The 16,414-nt window shown below is 36.5% G+C and overlaps 1 protein-coding gene across 1 annotated transcript; it reads right to left on the bottom strand.

The window, feature by feature from the left end:
- Positions 1-263: 263 nt before the first annotated feature.
- On the bottom strand, positions 264-15,949 carry BMPR1A (bone morphogenetic protein receptor type 1A). The gene is made up of 11 exons (XM_010212293.2): positions 15,747-15,949; positions 9,323-9,470; positions 7,717-7,819; positions 6,554-6,653; positions 5,914-6,013; positions 4,909-5,053; positions 3,969-4,161; positions 3,304-3,601; positions 2,285-2,460; positions 1,747-1,877; positions 264-1,290 (listed from the first exon to the last, which is right to left on the bottom strand). The coding sequence occupies exons 1-11, from the start codon at positions 15,811-15,813 to the stop codon at positions 1,165-1,167; spliced, it is 1,587 nt and encodes a 528-aa protein (XP_010210595.1). The 5' UTR covers positions 15,814-15,949; the 3' UTR covers positions 264-1,164.
- Between the last annotated feature and the right edge of the window lie 465 nt (positions 15,950-16,414).

Here is a 16,414-nt window from a genome sequence, read left to right as displayed (position 1 = left end):
GGCCAAATCCTTTACTCTCCAGGTCTCTATCTTTACGGCATTCTCTAATCTTCTGTGCCAAGCCTGTGCTTCTTGATTTCCCCTTTTTGTATCTGTAAGTTAGACTTGTTCTCAAGCCTTTCAAAACTTAACTTCTGCTAGGTTTTGTCAACTGTTGAGAAAGCATGTTCCTACGGCTAATTCCTTCCTGTATGGAAAAGTTCACAGCATGACAGGCACCTACAGGTAAGTCCAAATAAAGCAGAAAGGCGAAACAGAACACCACTGATCTGTTAAGATATGAAGTATTATACAGCAAAAACGCTGGTTGCATGTGGCATTATGAAAAATATGCCACATTTTATAGTTGTGCAATTATGGAGCCCACTAGACTGTAAGCATGGTGGCCAAGGCAGTTTATACCTCTAAGAGATATTGTTTCAAGCTCTTTACAGACTCAGGTAGGCATTGGTTTATAACTGGTTCACATTTTCGCAGTTCTCTCTGCGACCAAAAGAGGGATGGAAATACAATTAAAACTGAGATTTTGGAGGATAACGTAATGGTAAGGAATAAATTCCGCAGCAAGTTCTGTGATTGTGAAGTCACAAAGTATTCGGAGCCCTGACCATGGAAATTTGTTCATTTAAATGGTTTCTTATCGATCCCAAATGGCAGCAAAATAATCCTGGCACACACATAAAGGCATAAGGAACTGTTAAACTGAGCGGTATCACAAACATATCCATAACCTACAGGCTGTTTCACAAAAACTTGGTATGAATTGACTAAGTTTTTATCAGGTAGAAGGCAAAAAAAGCTTATATTCTCCATCTCTGTTGAATCCATTTAGCTTGTTAGGCTTTCACAGAAAGCACTGTAATCTGAACATTCAATTCAGTACCCAGAGTTTTACTGGAGACTCACTAAGTATGACCGAAGTCTCAATGCAGCTCAAACAAAAAAGAAACGTGTATTTTAACAAGGCTGTCCATCTATGTAGCATGCGGAGGCTCTCAGCATCACTGTCTATGAAGTACTGAAAGATTTAATTAGCAGCCTGTAGAAGTGTGGTGAGGAAAAAAACTGAATCTCAGTTGCTTCCTCTTCCCACTTAGATCTCACCCACATTTGAGTGGAAAGTTCCAGGAGTCCAGCTTTGCTCCCTAGTGTCAGTTTGCTATGTCATATCTTTACATCTTGTGATTCCACCATCTTGGCAAGTGTCTTCTTGATCCTCAAGGCAGTAAGTCTTGACGCAGGATTATGGGCCCAGCATTCAGACATTAGTTTCAATATTGCTCTTAAACACTGAAAGACAAACGAACAAAGAACAACACTGAAACAACTAACAATCCCAAGAGGTACAAAGTTTTAGTTCACTGCCATGTCCAAATGACTAATTCCAAAGGTGAAATTCTAGTTTTTCAGCAAAACTACTGTTGAAAACTATTATAAACAGATGAACTAATAAACTGACAAAAGCCCCTTCTTTCTCCTTCCCTCAAATCCCCAGTATGGTAGGTACGTGGAACTAATGGAATTTTGCTTTCAGTTGCACACAGACACACCGCCACAGCTTGCTGTTACAATTTGAGAATGGAGGTACGTCAAAACATTCTTATGAACAGAGGAGCTGATGTCAAACACTTTTTTTATTGTTTCTGTGAGGTTTCAAAGTATTGAACTGCCTAAATTAAATTAAAACTGCTCCCTTTAGCCCTTGATGGTTCTAAGCTAAAATATCTTTCTTCTCATCATACTTACTTCATCACTATTCCACCTATTGGATACCACTGGGCGCAGGCGTTTGACACACACGACTTCTCTCATATCCTCATAGGATGGATCATTTGGCACCATATCATAGTATGGCAACTGATACTCTTCAACAATACCTGCAGATGAATGTGAAAGATGAAGCATCACAAAAAAGGACTCAGATTTCCTTAGCTAGGAGAAGTTAACTTTCTCACTGTACCAAGTCACACCCATCACACTGTGTTATTGTGATAAAACCCTAAAGTTTCAATGCAACAATCAGTTACTCATGGTTAAGAATATTTAGTCGAAAAGCTTATCAGTTCCTTTCAGTTTCCTTGAGTTGGATATTGAACACATAATTTGTTATCCTCTAATCTCTAATGCTTCCAACCCAAACCTGTGTTCTGTGCGTGGGTTGCTACTGCTACTTCTGAAGAAGGCAAGCTAGCTGACAGCACGATTACCTCTGTTGCACCATTTCCTAGAGAGGTAAATTGGGTTTGGGTCTGACAAATTTTAAACAGAATATTCAAAAGTTTACCTCCTGTGACACAGCGCCGAGCCATTTCCCAGATGATCAGCCCAAAACTGTAGATGTCAGCCATGATGTATGGTTGGAAATGATTTTTATTTAGGCTTTCATCTAGGACTTCTGGAGCCATGTAACGTTTTGTTCCCACTCTAGTGTTCAAGGGAACATCAACTTCGTTTGTATCACTGTATGAAAATATTAAGTTAGTGAACTGTGTAATTACAAAACATGGTATGAAATACTGCATGATGCAATCACTATGCTGCAAATCCCTCCTTTACAAATTAAAATTTCTTTCTATATTTCTCTTTCAATACTACACTTACTATACAGATCATACCTCCCAGAAAAAGACTATGTAGAGAAATTACCATGATTAGCATACTTGACAACTAATTCTATTGCATGACAAAGAAAAACACATATGAATAAGCTGAATTCAAAACCACTATAAAGATGAATATGTTTGGCAACAACTCAGATGCCAAAAGTTTATGTTTTCTTTCAGGCTTTATTGCAGCAAAACAAAACAAAACATCCCACACATTTAAAATGTATTCAGCATACTATTATATGTATTCTTTTTGCAATTAAGCTTCAACTTCAATACTGCTCACACTTTCTACGAGACAGAAATTACGATGAAATTACACGCTAGCAACCTATAAAGCAGTTTTGAATGATCGATTAGTCTCCTCTTACTTTGCTCTACAAAGTTCTGAGTTACTACTTTTATTTCACACATTCCTTCTCCTCTGTTTGACAACCTTGAGGAGCAACCTTGATATTTACCAGTATTTAAAGAACAAACTTTATTTCACTTTTAAAACAGCCATGCAACCTGCCGATTTTGTATCCCTGTTCAACTGGACATCTGGCAATTAAAAAAGAAGTGTGTGTATATATATAAATAGATAGATACCCCCCCCACACACACACACCTTTTTAAAAAATAAATACTAAGTTAATCATATATCTATTTCTTTTATATAAATTTTTTCCTATTGCAGGTACTTTGGTTCATTTACCTGTTAAACTTGACTGCAAGACCTAAGTCAGCAATACAGCAGGTTCCATTTTTCTTTATCAAGATGTTTTTACTCTTCAGGTCCCTGTGTGCAATAGCAGGTTTGCCTTGTGTCCCATAAATTTCTGTGTGTAGATGGCAGAGACCACATGCAGCAGAATAGGCCAGTTTGAGGAGAGCCCTGTTGTCTAGTGTAGTGCATTTCAAAAAATCATATAATGATCCATTTTCATGATAGTCTGTAATCAAGTAAAGCTGTGTCCAGGAGCCAGTGCCCTTAATGTCTGCAGCTATAAAACCTATTAAACATACAGCCAAAGTTAGAAACTTACTTGCACACAAACTCTTAATGCAACAGATTTAATATGAATTCTTAAAGTTATATTATCTCAGTATCAAAAGGCACCTCTTCCTCTTATGAAGACCAGTAAAAGGCATGTATTTCAACCATAAATTAGGTGGTTATTCCAGTCTTCTATCAAGGAGATGGCAGCCACACACATTTCCAACCAAGAAAAACAAGATCCCACTTTTTGGGGATCTTACATTCATTAGTAACCAGCAATCCATAAAAGAAGCCATATTCTCCTCAAAACATTAATTAAAAACGCCAACTCCTTCACCTTCCAACCCCTTCAATATCCAAGCAACGCATTCCTTACTCACCAAGGATATTTTCATGACGCATTAACACGGTTTGGTAGATTTCTGTTTCCCGGAACCAGCTGGCTTCTTCTGTGGTAAAAAACACCTTGACCGCAACTTTTTCGCCCCTCCACTTGCCCATCCACACCTCTCCATATCGTCCTTTCCCGACTTGCCTCACCATCTGGATTTGTTTGGCAATAGTGCGCTGAACCTATGGGGTAAAAAAACATAAGGAGGTGTGGGGAACAGAAAAAATCAGCAACTTAGCTCAGATAGCTGGGCAAGCTGCCTATCGGACAAAACTCTGACTGCTTTGAGAGTAATTCTATTCAAAGAGTTTTAGATTTTCCTTCTATCCCCATTTTAAACTCATTTTTGTTGCTTCCAGTAGAGTATTTTATTAAAAGATCAAATCATCTTGACCTCTGACTTCTATCAGATTGCATTCTATTTTTTTTTCCTAATTCAAATATCTTCACAGTAATCTGTCTCACTGGTTCATCTTTTACTCATATGATCTTAACAATTATATAATCTCACATTAATACACTTAGTATGAGTATTAAATGTAATGTTTAATCTAAAAATGTGAATAGCTCAGCATATCAAGTGCAAATCTATCAACAGTGAAAATGAAAAAAAATGTTGATTTTGCTCAATTGGATGCTTCTATCAACCATCATCGTGTTTTTATCCTATCCTACAGGATCTAGTTTTTCTTTTTATTTAGCTGAAGCCAGATTTCTGAAAAAGAGAGTCTAGTTTTGCACTTGATTTTAGTTATCTGAAGATAGGCTTTTGCGTATTTGTGCCTTGTATAGAATCTTTCACAGTAATTGCCTATACAAATAATTTACATAAAATATTGAAACTGCTTTCTTCTAGGCACTAAACACAAAACTAAACTTTGATTTGATGCAAAGAAGATCCGTGAAGAAAATTTTCGTTTATGTTTTACCAGCAACGGTAGTCCTGATCCACTGCCTGAACTCTGTGACTGGTCAATAAGGTCTTTCAATGACTCCCCAGCTGGAATAAAGGCTTCATCTTGCTCCAGGTCACGATTATAACAGCGTCTCTTTGCCACCCATTTACAATAATGCCTGTAAAAATATATATTAACAAACTGAGCTACAAAAGCTATTTGAATACACAAGCTTTTATAAAAATCTGGATCTTTAAGTGCACTCATTTCTTTCAGAGATTCTGAGTGTTTTTTAATATAAAGCGGTTGTTACAATTCATGTAGAGGCACATCAATTTATGACTCAAGTGCATAAGCAGCATTTTTAATACTCAGATCACAGCCCGGTTTTACATGCTTAAAGCACCACTGGTTTTTGTTTAAATAAGAAGTCTAAACCTTGAACCGTGGCAATTGAGACTGGTCCGTGCTCATTTCTGCTGAGGCTGCTAAAGCACTGCAGCAGACCAAAACTGCACCACTATGAATTGCGACAACTCAGCTGAAGGTATTCTTAATGCAGGTCAACTTAGTTTTAACAAAGCAGAAAAAAGGAAAGTTGAAAGATATTCTTGTTGCTAGAATTTTAGAAAGCATTATACAAATGTAAGTCTCAGGAGTAGGACAAAAAGAAATAACAGAAGAGACCTAAGATCCAAATACAGAAAAGCAAAGACAGCAAACCAACCCATGCATTAAAATATCCATTTAGTGAATGCTATATCTTAAATACTTCCACAGTTTAGAAAACTAGAAATAGTTATTTGCAGCTAGATTAAAAGACCAAGTTCAGTAAAATTCTATGCTTTGAGAATTCCATCATTTCCACTTAAGACTACAAACCAGTATCCATGGATATGCAAAGTGAAATTACAATGGTTTCTACTTCTATCTATTTTTATTAGAAATATATATGACCAAATACATCTACAAAATAACTCTTCTTTTTACATTCATTTGGGAAACAAACTGAATTAATCATAGAAGAGGTTTCCTTACTTGTAACAAAAGCAACTAAATAAGATGATCATGACAATTATGCAGACTGCCATAGAAATCAACACTGCCATCCAACGAATGCTGCCATCAAAAAGTCCATCTGTTAAAAAAAAAAATCTATTAATTATCTAATGTAAACTTAATTTAGGTATGACATTCTCATATACTGTATATTTTGGCACTGCACAGTAACTACTTTTTACAAAGTATGACAACTCTATAAGTCTTCCCAGATGGAATGCTTTGCCAAAAAACGGTAAAATAAAAAGTCATTTTAAGCCTTTGAAGCACTGCGTTTTTTTTTTCCTGTATTAACATTATCAATGCTACATATAGCTGTATAGATCTACGCATGCATAATTGTGGAAAGTAAATTAAAACTTATTTCAGTGGCAGCAGGACAGACCTATAGAGAACATAGCTGAAAAAGCACAAGATTGAATGAAAATTGTCAAGATTAAATAAAGTAAATGGGATGTTTAATATGAAGTTTAGTACAGAGCTTCATACCAAAATGAGATATTAAAGAACAGAAAGATCCATTGATTGTTTCTCTGTATTTTCCTTAGCTGATCGGGAACAAGAGTACCTACAAAGCATTGGCAGCAGTCTGAAACCTAGGAGGTGTTTAGTGGTCTACCTGTACTATCAAGCGGCGGTAGCGTTGGTTGTAAATCCTGGTTGCAGAAGTCGGTCCGACAGCACTCGATCGTCCGACGCAGCTGGGCTTTTGGCGAATCCTGGGAAATAGAACATGCAGATCCTGAGTGATCACCTAGCAAGGGGACTGGAGTTGGTACTGATAACAACAGAGACAAATGTTTAGGCCATTTTCTTGAAAAAGCATTTCAACCTCACTGCTGAATGTATGAGACTTTTTCTTAAAGTCTCATGCACCTGCCAATCTTCGGGCTGCAAGCATTTTATGTTCTCCTTTTTTTTTTTTTTTTTAAACTTCTCCCAGAACCTCTTTACTGCATGAACAGAAATAGGCAATTCCTACTTAAGCAGGTACTTCATATTTTGTAAAACTGCTAAGGGGGGCCAAAAACAGCTTACCGTATACTATATACACTGTTTATTACTATATATATGGAACCCTGTTTCCATATTTAGTTAAAACTACATCAAATTCCCTGCATTCGATCAATGTCCTCACACTCACTCACCTGCTCCTAATGGATACCCCTGTAACAGCGTCCATGCCACTGTCACATGCTGCCTTCCAGGCTCCTTGTCTCTAAATCCTCCCTGCTCTTAGTTAAACTTCCACGGATATTTTCAAGGGATGTCAGCACTTTGGCAAGTGTCTGCTTTTTAAAGTATGTATTTTGGTCAGTATTTGACACCCTTTATCATAGTTTCTGACTAGAGATCTTCAGCATGCTCATTTAGCACTTAGCAAAAACTGTACCCCTGCAGGATCTTATCATTGAAAGAGAAAATTTCAGGAAGAAATATTACTATTTTTACAGCTAACTAATCATCACTTTCTTAATTCTGCAGGGAATATATCTCTAGCTACCCCTTTTTTTTCCTTTCCTTGGAGTATATATTCAAGTAAATATTTAATTTTCAACACTGAAACTGGCAGAGCCTAGTTAAGTGAAGGTCCAGGTATTTGATTCGTCACCAGCAAGCCATCATTCAATGTGGTGAAGGGTAACATGCAAAATTTTATGACAGTCATAAACTATACTATACACTAAACTAAACTATAAGTCATAAACTATACAAATTTTAACCACTTAGGCAGTTTCCCTAGATAATCTCCACAGAGATGTTGAGATATCTCGTTTGTACCTTGCACTGGAAGTCAGAACCTTCATACTTCATGCAGCCAGAAGCAAGCGTAGGTTCTCCATGTTCATCTTCCTCAACGATAGCAAAGCAATGCCCGTTTGTTCTGTAATAAACACATCAGCTGTAGTTTAACAGCCTGTTTGCTGTTTACTGTGCAAGATTACTTAACCATGAATCCATTAATACTGGCACTGTAATATCTAAAATAATTCTTCAATAACACAATTTTGATGAGACCAAAACAATCCACCTTACTTTCAAAGAAAACACTGAGGGTAAAGTTTTCTCTCAAATATTCTTCCCTTTCCTTAAACAAAAACAAACCAAAACAAAAAAACAAGTAAAAAAAACCCCTTTAACTTTGACAACCACACACACATGGTTGTTAAAAAAACAAAACAAACAAAACACATACACACACAAAAACCCAACCAAACAAAAAAGCCCCAAGCCATCAATTCAGTCATGTCTTCTTAAAATTGCAATAACAACAGTAGGGAATAGCAGCTTTGGTACAGTAAAATAGGATCGTTCAACCTGCATAACTACACTTTTTCCAAAAAAACTTACTTATGTATTCAGTCCTTAATGGGAGTAAGAAAAGAATACAAAAGTAAAAAGTAAACAATTTTATTCTTGCAAAAAATAGAACTTGAATTTAAATTGTCTTTTACTGTATTAATTGTCTTTTTACAGTATCATGTAATTCCCTGTCTTCAAGGCCTAGACTACAGTGTGCACCAGGGGGCGATAAGAAGCAAAAAACTTAATTCAAGGGCATTTAAAGACAATACTGAATCATAATGCAAAAATAAGTTTCCAGGTGCAAAAATACATTCATAAAATACTACCTACATGTACCTTTATAAACAGAGCATTCGTGTTTCTACCACTGTCCACAAGAAAATGCTTTACATGCCAAATGATAGCTAGAGAGATACTCAGTACTGCATGCTAAAGATTCAGACTACATAAGAAAGTCATGTTTTCTGTTATGTTTTATTACAAAACTCCCTAAGCAAGCACATAATTAGTGAAATAGTTGTGTGGGAAACTTACACCTACCAAAGTTAAAAACTATCTATCTCTCCCTATGGTAAGAGGCATTTATTGTCCATTCCTCCTTTTCTCTCATATCTACTACTAATGAACACGTAAGAAGAAAAATTCATAACAAATGGCCACATGGCACTAAGTAACATTACCTTCTGACTACTAGGCGAAGAAATAATAAGCTATATAAACACTCAGCATTGTTAGAACATTTAAATTTGGGTAATTTAATACTCACCCAGTTTTAAAATGCTACAGGTTACTTAAAATCTCAATCCTTCAAAGCAAGTTGGCGGAGGCAAAACAACTGGTTGTGAACAGTTCTAACGTGGTGAATGTAATACATTTTACATATAGTTGATTAGAGACTTTTAGCATTCAGCTTTCCATAGAATTAGTGAATTTCTGATCAATTATAATTCTGATTAGTGAATTCTGATCAATCTCACTTGAGAGAACTGAAGTCGGCACTGTAGCAGCATCACTACTTTTATCTGTAGTGAGTCAAAAAGAGACTTTTCAAGTTCTGCTGTGTCCTGTATGCAATACTTACATGCATGTGTTATTAATAGCATCATCTGGACAATGCCCTGAGCAGTAGCATTTAAGAAAGGGTAAGGTGTCCTCGGGAGCGAGTGTTACTCCATCTGCCTGTTTCTTTTGGTCAGGATTTGTCTTCATTCCTGTGCCATGATTTTGTCCTGATCATTGAAAGAACAACAAGCTATTTGTAATTGGTTAAAAATCTTAAGAAAAAAAGAAAACAAGAAAAACCAACCAAGCAAAAAAAAACCCAGAACAAAACCCACTCACCAACAGAATGATGATATTAAAGAATAAGAGTGAATTATATAAAGCATAAGAAAACCTTCTTATGCTGTGGGATCATGGCAGCAATTTTGACTTAAGCATTTTATTCTGGAAATAGCTGGCTCAAATGCTTTACATCAGATCATTCACACGCAATCACTAAAGAGGAAGTTTTCCCTTTTTGAGACAGGACAGTGATGTAAGACTGGTAAGAATTTTGTGAAGAAAGCCCTTTTCATTCATGTGTTTTAAAAACGAAAATACTGGCCAGCTCAATGCATGACTGAATACACTTAATATGCAATTTTCTAACTCTCTGCAGTCATTTTTTTGATGCACAGACTCACAGAAGAGCTATAATAACTCCAAAATCTCGTTTTTTTTTTTTTTGATCTCCATCTGCATTAGTACTTCAAAACAGAGCTAAAGTAAATCTTGTTTGCAAATTAAATTTTAGTCAGTGACGTGAACATCCACACAAATGAGCTTTCAAAGAATAAAAATAGGCCTAAATAAAGTTCCACGCAGCCCTTTATTTCACAGCAGTAAGAAATAGTTGAACATCATTTGCTCTAGATGACATTACTGAAGTGCTGCTCTGAAAGTCAGCCTTCATAAGAAAAATCCCATCTGTTTTTTTCTTAGGGAAAAACATCCAGGAGAGAAAAAAAAAAAAAGAAGAACATTAACTGCCTCATTTGGCATATGTTCTCTGACCGCTGCATAAAAGACAAGAGCATCTTTGTCCAGCTCCTTCAGATTTTTCAAACAATTTCACTAGCAAAAAACCTTTGGTATCACAGTATTCTTGGCTCCATATGCCTGCACGGGCAGGCGAGCTGAGTGAAGCTACAAGACTTCTGACCAGACTATCACCTGCAGGGACAGCATTTACAGCAACCCTGTGTGGGGTGCCCAACGCGCAAGATAAGCAGACCCATGCAATTAGGATTGGTGGAAGCCCTTATTACAATTCAGCAAGTGGAGATACCTCTATACTCTTCAAAAAGGTTTTAATCACACCGAAAACCTCCTGATGATTTAAAAAAAAAAAAAAAGAAAGAAAAAAGACCGGGAAACCCATGTTCTCTTTTGACATGGATCTGTGGCTTCTCATCAAATCCACTAAGTACTACCCCTGAGGTAATGGGAATACTGCTTTAATGCCACTCTAATATCTAGTAGAAAAACTAGGATAAAAACTTTTGAAGATAATATCTGCTATATCCTAAACCACTACGTCATTCAGCCAAATGGGAGATTAAGTATTTTTATAATTTAATTTAATGTTCTAAGAACAGCACACAACCAGTTTTCCTCACCTGGTCAATACAGCATACTGAGCACATGCTCCTGATTCAGAAATTCCCCTGAAAACAGGCACATTGTGGCTTTTGCACACAACTAAGACCACATACCAAGAAACTACTATGCAATAGTTTATCTATATGATAATCTTTGCAGTATAGCCATAAGGAATTCTGCATGTATGAAATGGCTCCTCCAGAACCTGTTCTTACTCTTTTCCTAGTCTTCTTCCTAACAAAGTCAGAAATGTTATTTTAATACCATGCTACTTTCGCAGCATTCTGTTTTTTAATTTTAAGCTCCTTATCTGCTGAGAAAACAGGTAGTTCCACGTCCTAAGCTTTACTTAAAGAAAAAGCCATTGCCCATACACAAGCGTTAACTAACACTCCAACTTTGCACACCTACTAAGGTGATTCGAAACGGAACAAGGGAACCCTCAGTGCACAGCTACTCAGAAGAGAAAGAATAAAATTCTAACCCACAATTTATAATAGAGACTACCATAATTTTGTTTCACAAAGAGTATTTATGAGTTGCACAAAAATAAGTCACTTGACTCTTTCATTATTACTTTCTAGAACTATAAGAATAAAATTATTAAACATAAAAGATAATTGAGTATCCAGGGAGGGAAGGTTTGGGGAGGCAGAGAAAGGAAAATACGGAGACTGTTTAGGTTCATGTTCAGTGGAAAGCTTTGAAATAGCTGTACCTAGAATTTTACCCCCAACTGCTTTTGCATCCTTTGCCGTAGCACCACAGGTCAACCTTAGCATTTCAAGCAGGTAGGGGAAAGGAACTGCACGTGAAAAAGAACTTGTCCTACATCAACCTGAGATGCCAGGGATAGGTCAAGATTTGTGTGTGGGAATCATCACAGGGTTTTTCATTGCTGCTTTTCCTGGTTAAAAGCAATTGGAAGGATGACTGAAAGTGAGTGAAGGATGTGCCAAGATGATGCTCTGCCTCAGGAATCACAAGACCTGGCTCTATCGATGCTCAGCTCATCCCTCACCCGTAGTGCTCCATCTCCTCCAACTGCTTTACCAGATACGGGGACAGGAAAATGGAGGAGCACTTTTTAGTGCCACTGCACTACCGCGAGGACGTAATTAACAGCTTCTCTGTCACATTCACTTGTCAGCCCAACGGTGGAGCAAAGAAACACCCATACACTCTGCACATACGGATAAGAAGGCATTGAAATGGTTTGAAGACTAAAGAAGGGGGGGAAAAAAAAAAAAAAGCTGAGGAATAATTACTGCCAACATAACACAGACTGCCTTTGATCAAAGCCATCAATTATTCAGAGAACCATTTCCTCCAATCATTAAATAAAATAGTTAACTGACACATTGATTTTCAAGAAGCACAGTAAAAATATTGCTAAAAACATAAGTCTACTTGAAAGAATAGCCTAAAATACAAATATTAATATAGATTTTTTTTATAAAGGCATTTTGCATGACAGTGAAGTGATATTAACCACTAAAAACTGAGCAAACTCAGTTGCTGCTTAACAATCCATTTGCCAGGATTCATATGTAATTTGATTAGGTCTTCTGATTTAGGAAGACATTTGTATACTCCATAAAAAAAACAAGTCTGCAAGAGCCACAGAGACAGAAAGGGCAATAAGTGAAAGAACACAAACACACGAGCCAAATTATGCCTAGAATTTCGTACTTAACTGTATTCTCTTTCTAAAATGAATGCTAGAACTAGCAGCCTACAACATTTCAAATTACTGATGGCTTTCTGAATTCACAGCGATAGTTTTCCTCTAATTTGTTTAACCAAATTTTTCAAACAAAAAGATTTTTATTCAAGAACAAATTGTCCTTAAAACGGGTTTAATCTTAGCAGAACAACAGTACGTACTCTAAGCATTTCTTTGTAGCGATCCGGTAAATTCTGTATTTCAAACAACAATTATTTTTTCACCATTTCTCTCACTTTGCTGGTGCTCAAGCTGTTCACACTGGCTAGCTGACACTTGGAGCTCGCCATCACTGATGTCCTGGGCTCTTTTTATAAGAGATGAAGGATGGACCAAGCCTCTTCATGTTAGGCAGGCCTTCTTTATGAAAAATAAATCACCTCAAATTTTGACATGGGAGAAGTTTAAAATTACTTTTCCTAGCTTTGGGATGCAGATACTCAAAGTCTTCCACTACAATAGGGAACTGTCACTTTTCTGTCCATCAAAAGGATCCATAGTGAGTTCACAGGTAGTGCTATAGTAGAGCTGATACATCTCGATTAATATTTCAGTACTTAAAAAAATAGTAATAATGAAATAAACAATGCAACCAGAACACTTCTATGAGTGTAAAGAAAGCATCTTAAATGCTTTTCTGAGCTCTGCATACGGCAGTTTTGCCATAACTCTGCAGGTAGTAAATTTTGATACACTAAGCCCGTGATGTCCACAGAGCAGGCACATTACAGGTAGTTCAGTCTAGCAAAACTGGTTCCTAAAAATCACAGCAAGTTCCCAGACTATTTGTTTAAAAATCTCTCTCTGCCGCCCTCCAGCTTTCCCAGGAGCTACACCATAATGTTCAACCCTGACAGGTCGCTCTCAACTTCCTTCCCAGCCTCTAGTCCTACACACCTTCCTTCCTAGAAAAGCTATTTCTAAGAAATGCTGTTCTGCTCTGATGTATTAAAGTCACAGACAGAAAGACTTATGTGTGTTTTTTAAGGATATGTTCTCATTTAAATGAAATGCACTTTCAAAGATTAAAGTTACTTGAATAAAAATTTGAGATCACAACAGCCTTGCGTAACCTTTGTATAATCCACCACAGTAACTTGAATCACATAAATATTTACTGATGCATGTCAGCTGCCGGATTTTTTTTTTTTTTTTAATAAAAGCAGCAGCCATTGGGAAACAACTGGCAAACAACTGTAAAGATCTACATTGGCTTCTCAGCGCACCAAGCAACTTCTGCAGATTCTGGAAAAAAATCATTTCAGACCAGGTTAGATGTTTAATGATGTTAGATGTTCAGTTTAGATGTTAGATGTTCACGTTAGATGTTAGATGTTCAGTTTAAACTTTTAAATTCACTAATTCAGAGTTCAGAAAGTTCATACAAGTTAAAAGCAGAACTCTCTCAATATCAAATCACTGAATGAAGTATGAGAGAGTGAACTCAAGTTTCAATGGACAATTTTTTCAGTGCACTAATAGACAATACTAACTGTGCTCAATACGTCTGTTTTGAAAACAAAAGTATTTAATAAACTTTCCATATCTCTTAAATGAAACCAGTGTTTTAATAATCTAATAAAAAGGATTAAAATACTGATTTTCTGCAATGTATTTGAAGAACATGCAAAGCTTCATGAACCACACATCTAATATTACATCATATAGCAAACTGACAGAAATAAATTGCAAAGGTTGTGAGCCTAAGTATATATTACATAATGACTGCTCTGCTGCATATTTGGGTTATTTACCATTATCAGTGGGACTTTAAGCTTAAAAGAAAGTACAAAATTTACAGTCCCAAAAGATCATGCCATTCTCAACAAAATGCAATGCTGTGAAGTACAACAACGAAAAATAAAGCCAAGAAGAAAAAAAAAAAAAAAAAAAGAAAAACACACTTTCATTTTGCTTTTTTAATTCAGATAGCAAAACATTACAAGAGAACATGTATTTGTACAAAATACTTATGGGAAGCAAAAATACAAGTCTTCTCAACATAGGGAAAAGGAAGCAGAAATTTTTGCAGAGCCTTTCCTAAATTCAACTCTCATGCCGTGAAATTAAAGAAACAAACCTGTGCTTCAGCATTTCCACCTGCCTTACAGAAGACACCGTTGTGTGAAAAAAGGATGTCTGTCCTAACAGTCACACCAGTGACTTTCTACTTGGGTTTCTGTGCTGTAAAGTAGCACTGCACTACAAAAGAATTAACTCTATCCTGAAATAATACTGATTCTTTCAATTAACAATATGGAGCTGTGGTAAGACGGAAGCAAATTTTGTGTCATTATTCACCAATGAAGTTGATATCCAGCCTTACATGAGCAAAAGCGGAAGGCACTCGACTAAGGCTGTGCATAAAAAAGGAAATACAAGAGCATGTTTCAAAAAGTTGCTATTAAAACTTAACCACTTGTTACCCACATTCATCTTCTATTACTTCTCAACTCGCGGAAACCAGAGCAGTGCCACCACAATTTAAAAAAAAACACACATTCTAGACAGTAACCCTCCCTCATCCCCACTCCTTCTTGGGAGGTGAGAAACACCTGCTGCTCAGCAGCAATTTCACTGAGTTGCTCGCTTGCTGCCTTAGGAATACCTTCATGTTATCAACAGGTACAACCACATATTTAAAGTTCATGTGAAGGAATGTATAAATATAGGGCACACATGTGCATGTATATGGACAAGTTTGCTTTGCTCTTTCAGCCCCAAATACCAAGAACTTGATGAGAAGTAGAGAGACGGGACTGTTTTTCTACTCACTGCCCCTAGAAACCGAACATACGTCACACGGCTGAAGACAAGCCCTTAGACAAGTTGCATCAAAGGAGCAATATTTCAGTTAGGTCAACTTCCCCAAGGTTTTTAGAACTTGTTCAGTATTGATTTGGAAGTTAGCTGAAGCCAGTTTCTTCTTCAGAAGCTGACGTCCTTAACAGAATATTTAAACTTAATTTAACTATATCACTTACAAGAAAATACTGAAGCATCTGTAACAAATGTGATAATGGCAGGAGTCAATATAGTTTACTTCTAAGTGACTGTAAGGATTGGTATATGCTGTTGTGTAGTGAAATATTATGAGAGAAAGAAAACCTCTTTACTTGAACTACTGCATATTTACCTTGAACATGCAGAATGATAAGCAGATAGGCTCCGAGTAATTGCTCATAAACTCTCAGTCGAGTCATTGTTCACTTCTAATCGTTCCTGTGCAAAGCAACTGGCCCTGCTGCTTGATAAATGTTAAGCTTGGCCTGTTCAGCAAAGCCCGATTTAAGATCTGGTGGCTGACTGCAAAGATGATACTGCAGCTTTTCCAACTTTTTTTTTCCTGAAAGATAGAAAATAAAATGAAGGTATAAGTAATGACTTGCAAGGAAAAAAAGATGCAGCACACGGAACATAAAGAGATGGCTGCAAAAACAATATTTCAAAATGCATACATTTATCAAGATCAACAATTGAAAACAGTTGTCATATTTGTTATCCAACAGAACAGCAAAATCTTCCTGAAATACCTATTTTTGGTATTAACCAGATACGAATATCAAAATGTTCCCTTGTATTATCACTTCTGGATATATCAGCTCATTGGAAACACGCATATAATTTAGAGTATCATAGATAATATTTAACAGATTAACATATAAAAGTAAGTCTGTTTAAAAACCTGTTTCCTACTACATGAATTACAAATTAGACTTACTATTTGACTTTAAGAACTCGGTGACTTCCCATGGTACTGCTGTAAACCAGTAACACCATATTCTGCCAAAGGTTTAAAAATGC

The sequence above is a fragment of the Tinamus guttatus genome, unplaced genomic scaffold (assembly GCF_059628265.1).
Source record: "Tinamus guttatus ecotype Peru unplaced genomic scaffold, ASM5962826v1 Tinamus_guttatus_pri_ptg000246l, whole genome shotgun sequence".
Lineage (NCBI taxonomy): Eukaryota > Metazoa > Chordata > Aves > Tinamiformes > Tinamidae > Tinamus > Tinamus guttatus.
The sequence above is the reverse complement of the archived record's forward strand: the minus strand, read 5'-3'. Positions and strand labels throughout refer to the sequence as shown.

What these genes read in the sequence shown, in the direction of transcription:
- BMPR1A (XM_010212293.2), bottom strand. Translation starts at nt 15,813, where the DNA reads ATGACTCGACTGAGAGTTTATGAGCAATTACTCGGAGCCTATCTGCTT. An exon ending in GCTATTAATAACACATGCAT is followed by an intron (nt 7,820 to 9,322) that starts GTAAGTATTGCA and finishes TGTTTATTACAG; the next exon opens with AACAAACGGGCATTGCTTTG. An exon ending in GTTCTGACTTCCAGTGCAAG is followed by an intron (nt 6,654 to 7,716) that starts GTACAAACGAGA and finishes TCTATTTCCCAG; the next exon opens with GATTCGCCAAAAGCCCAGCT.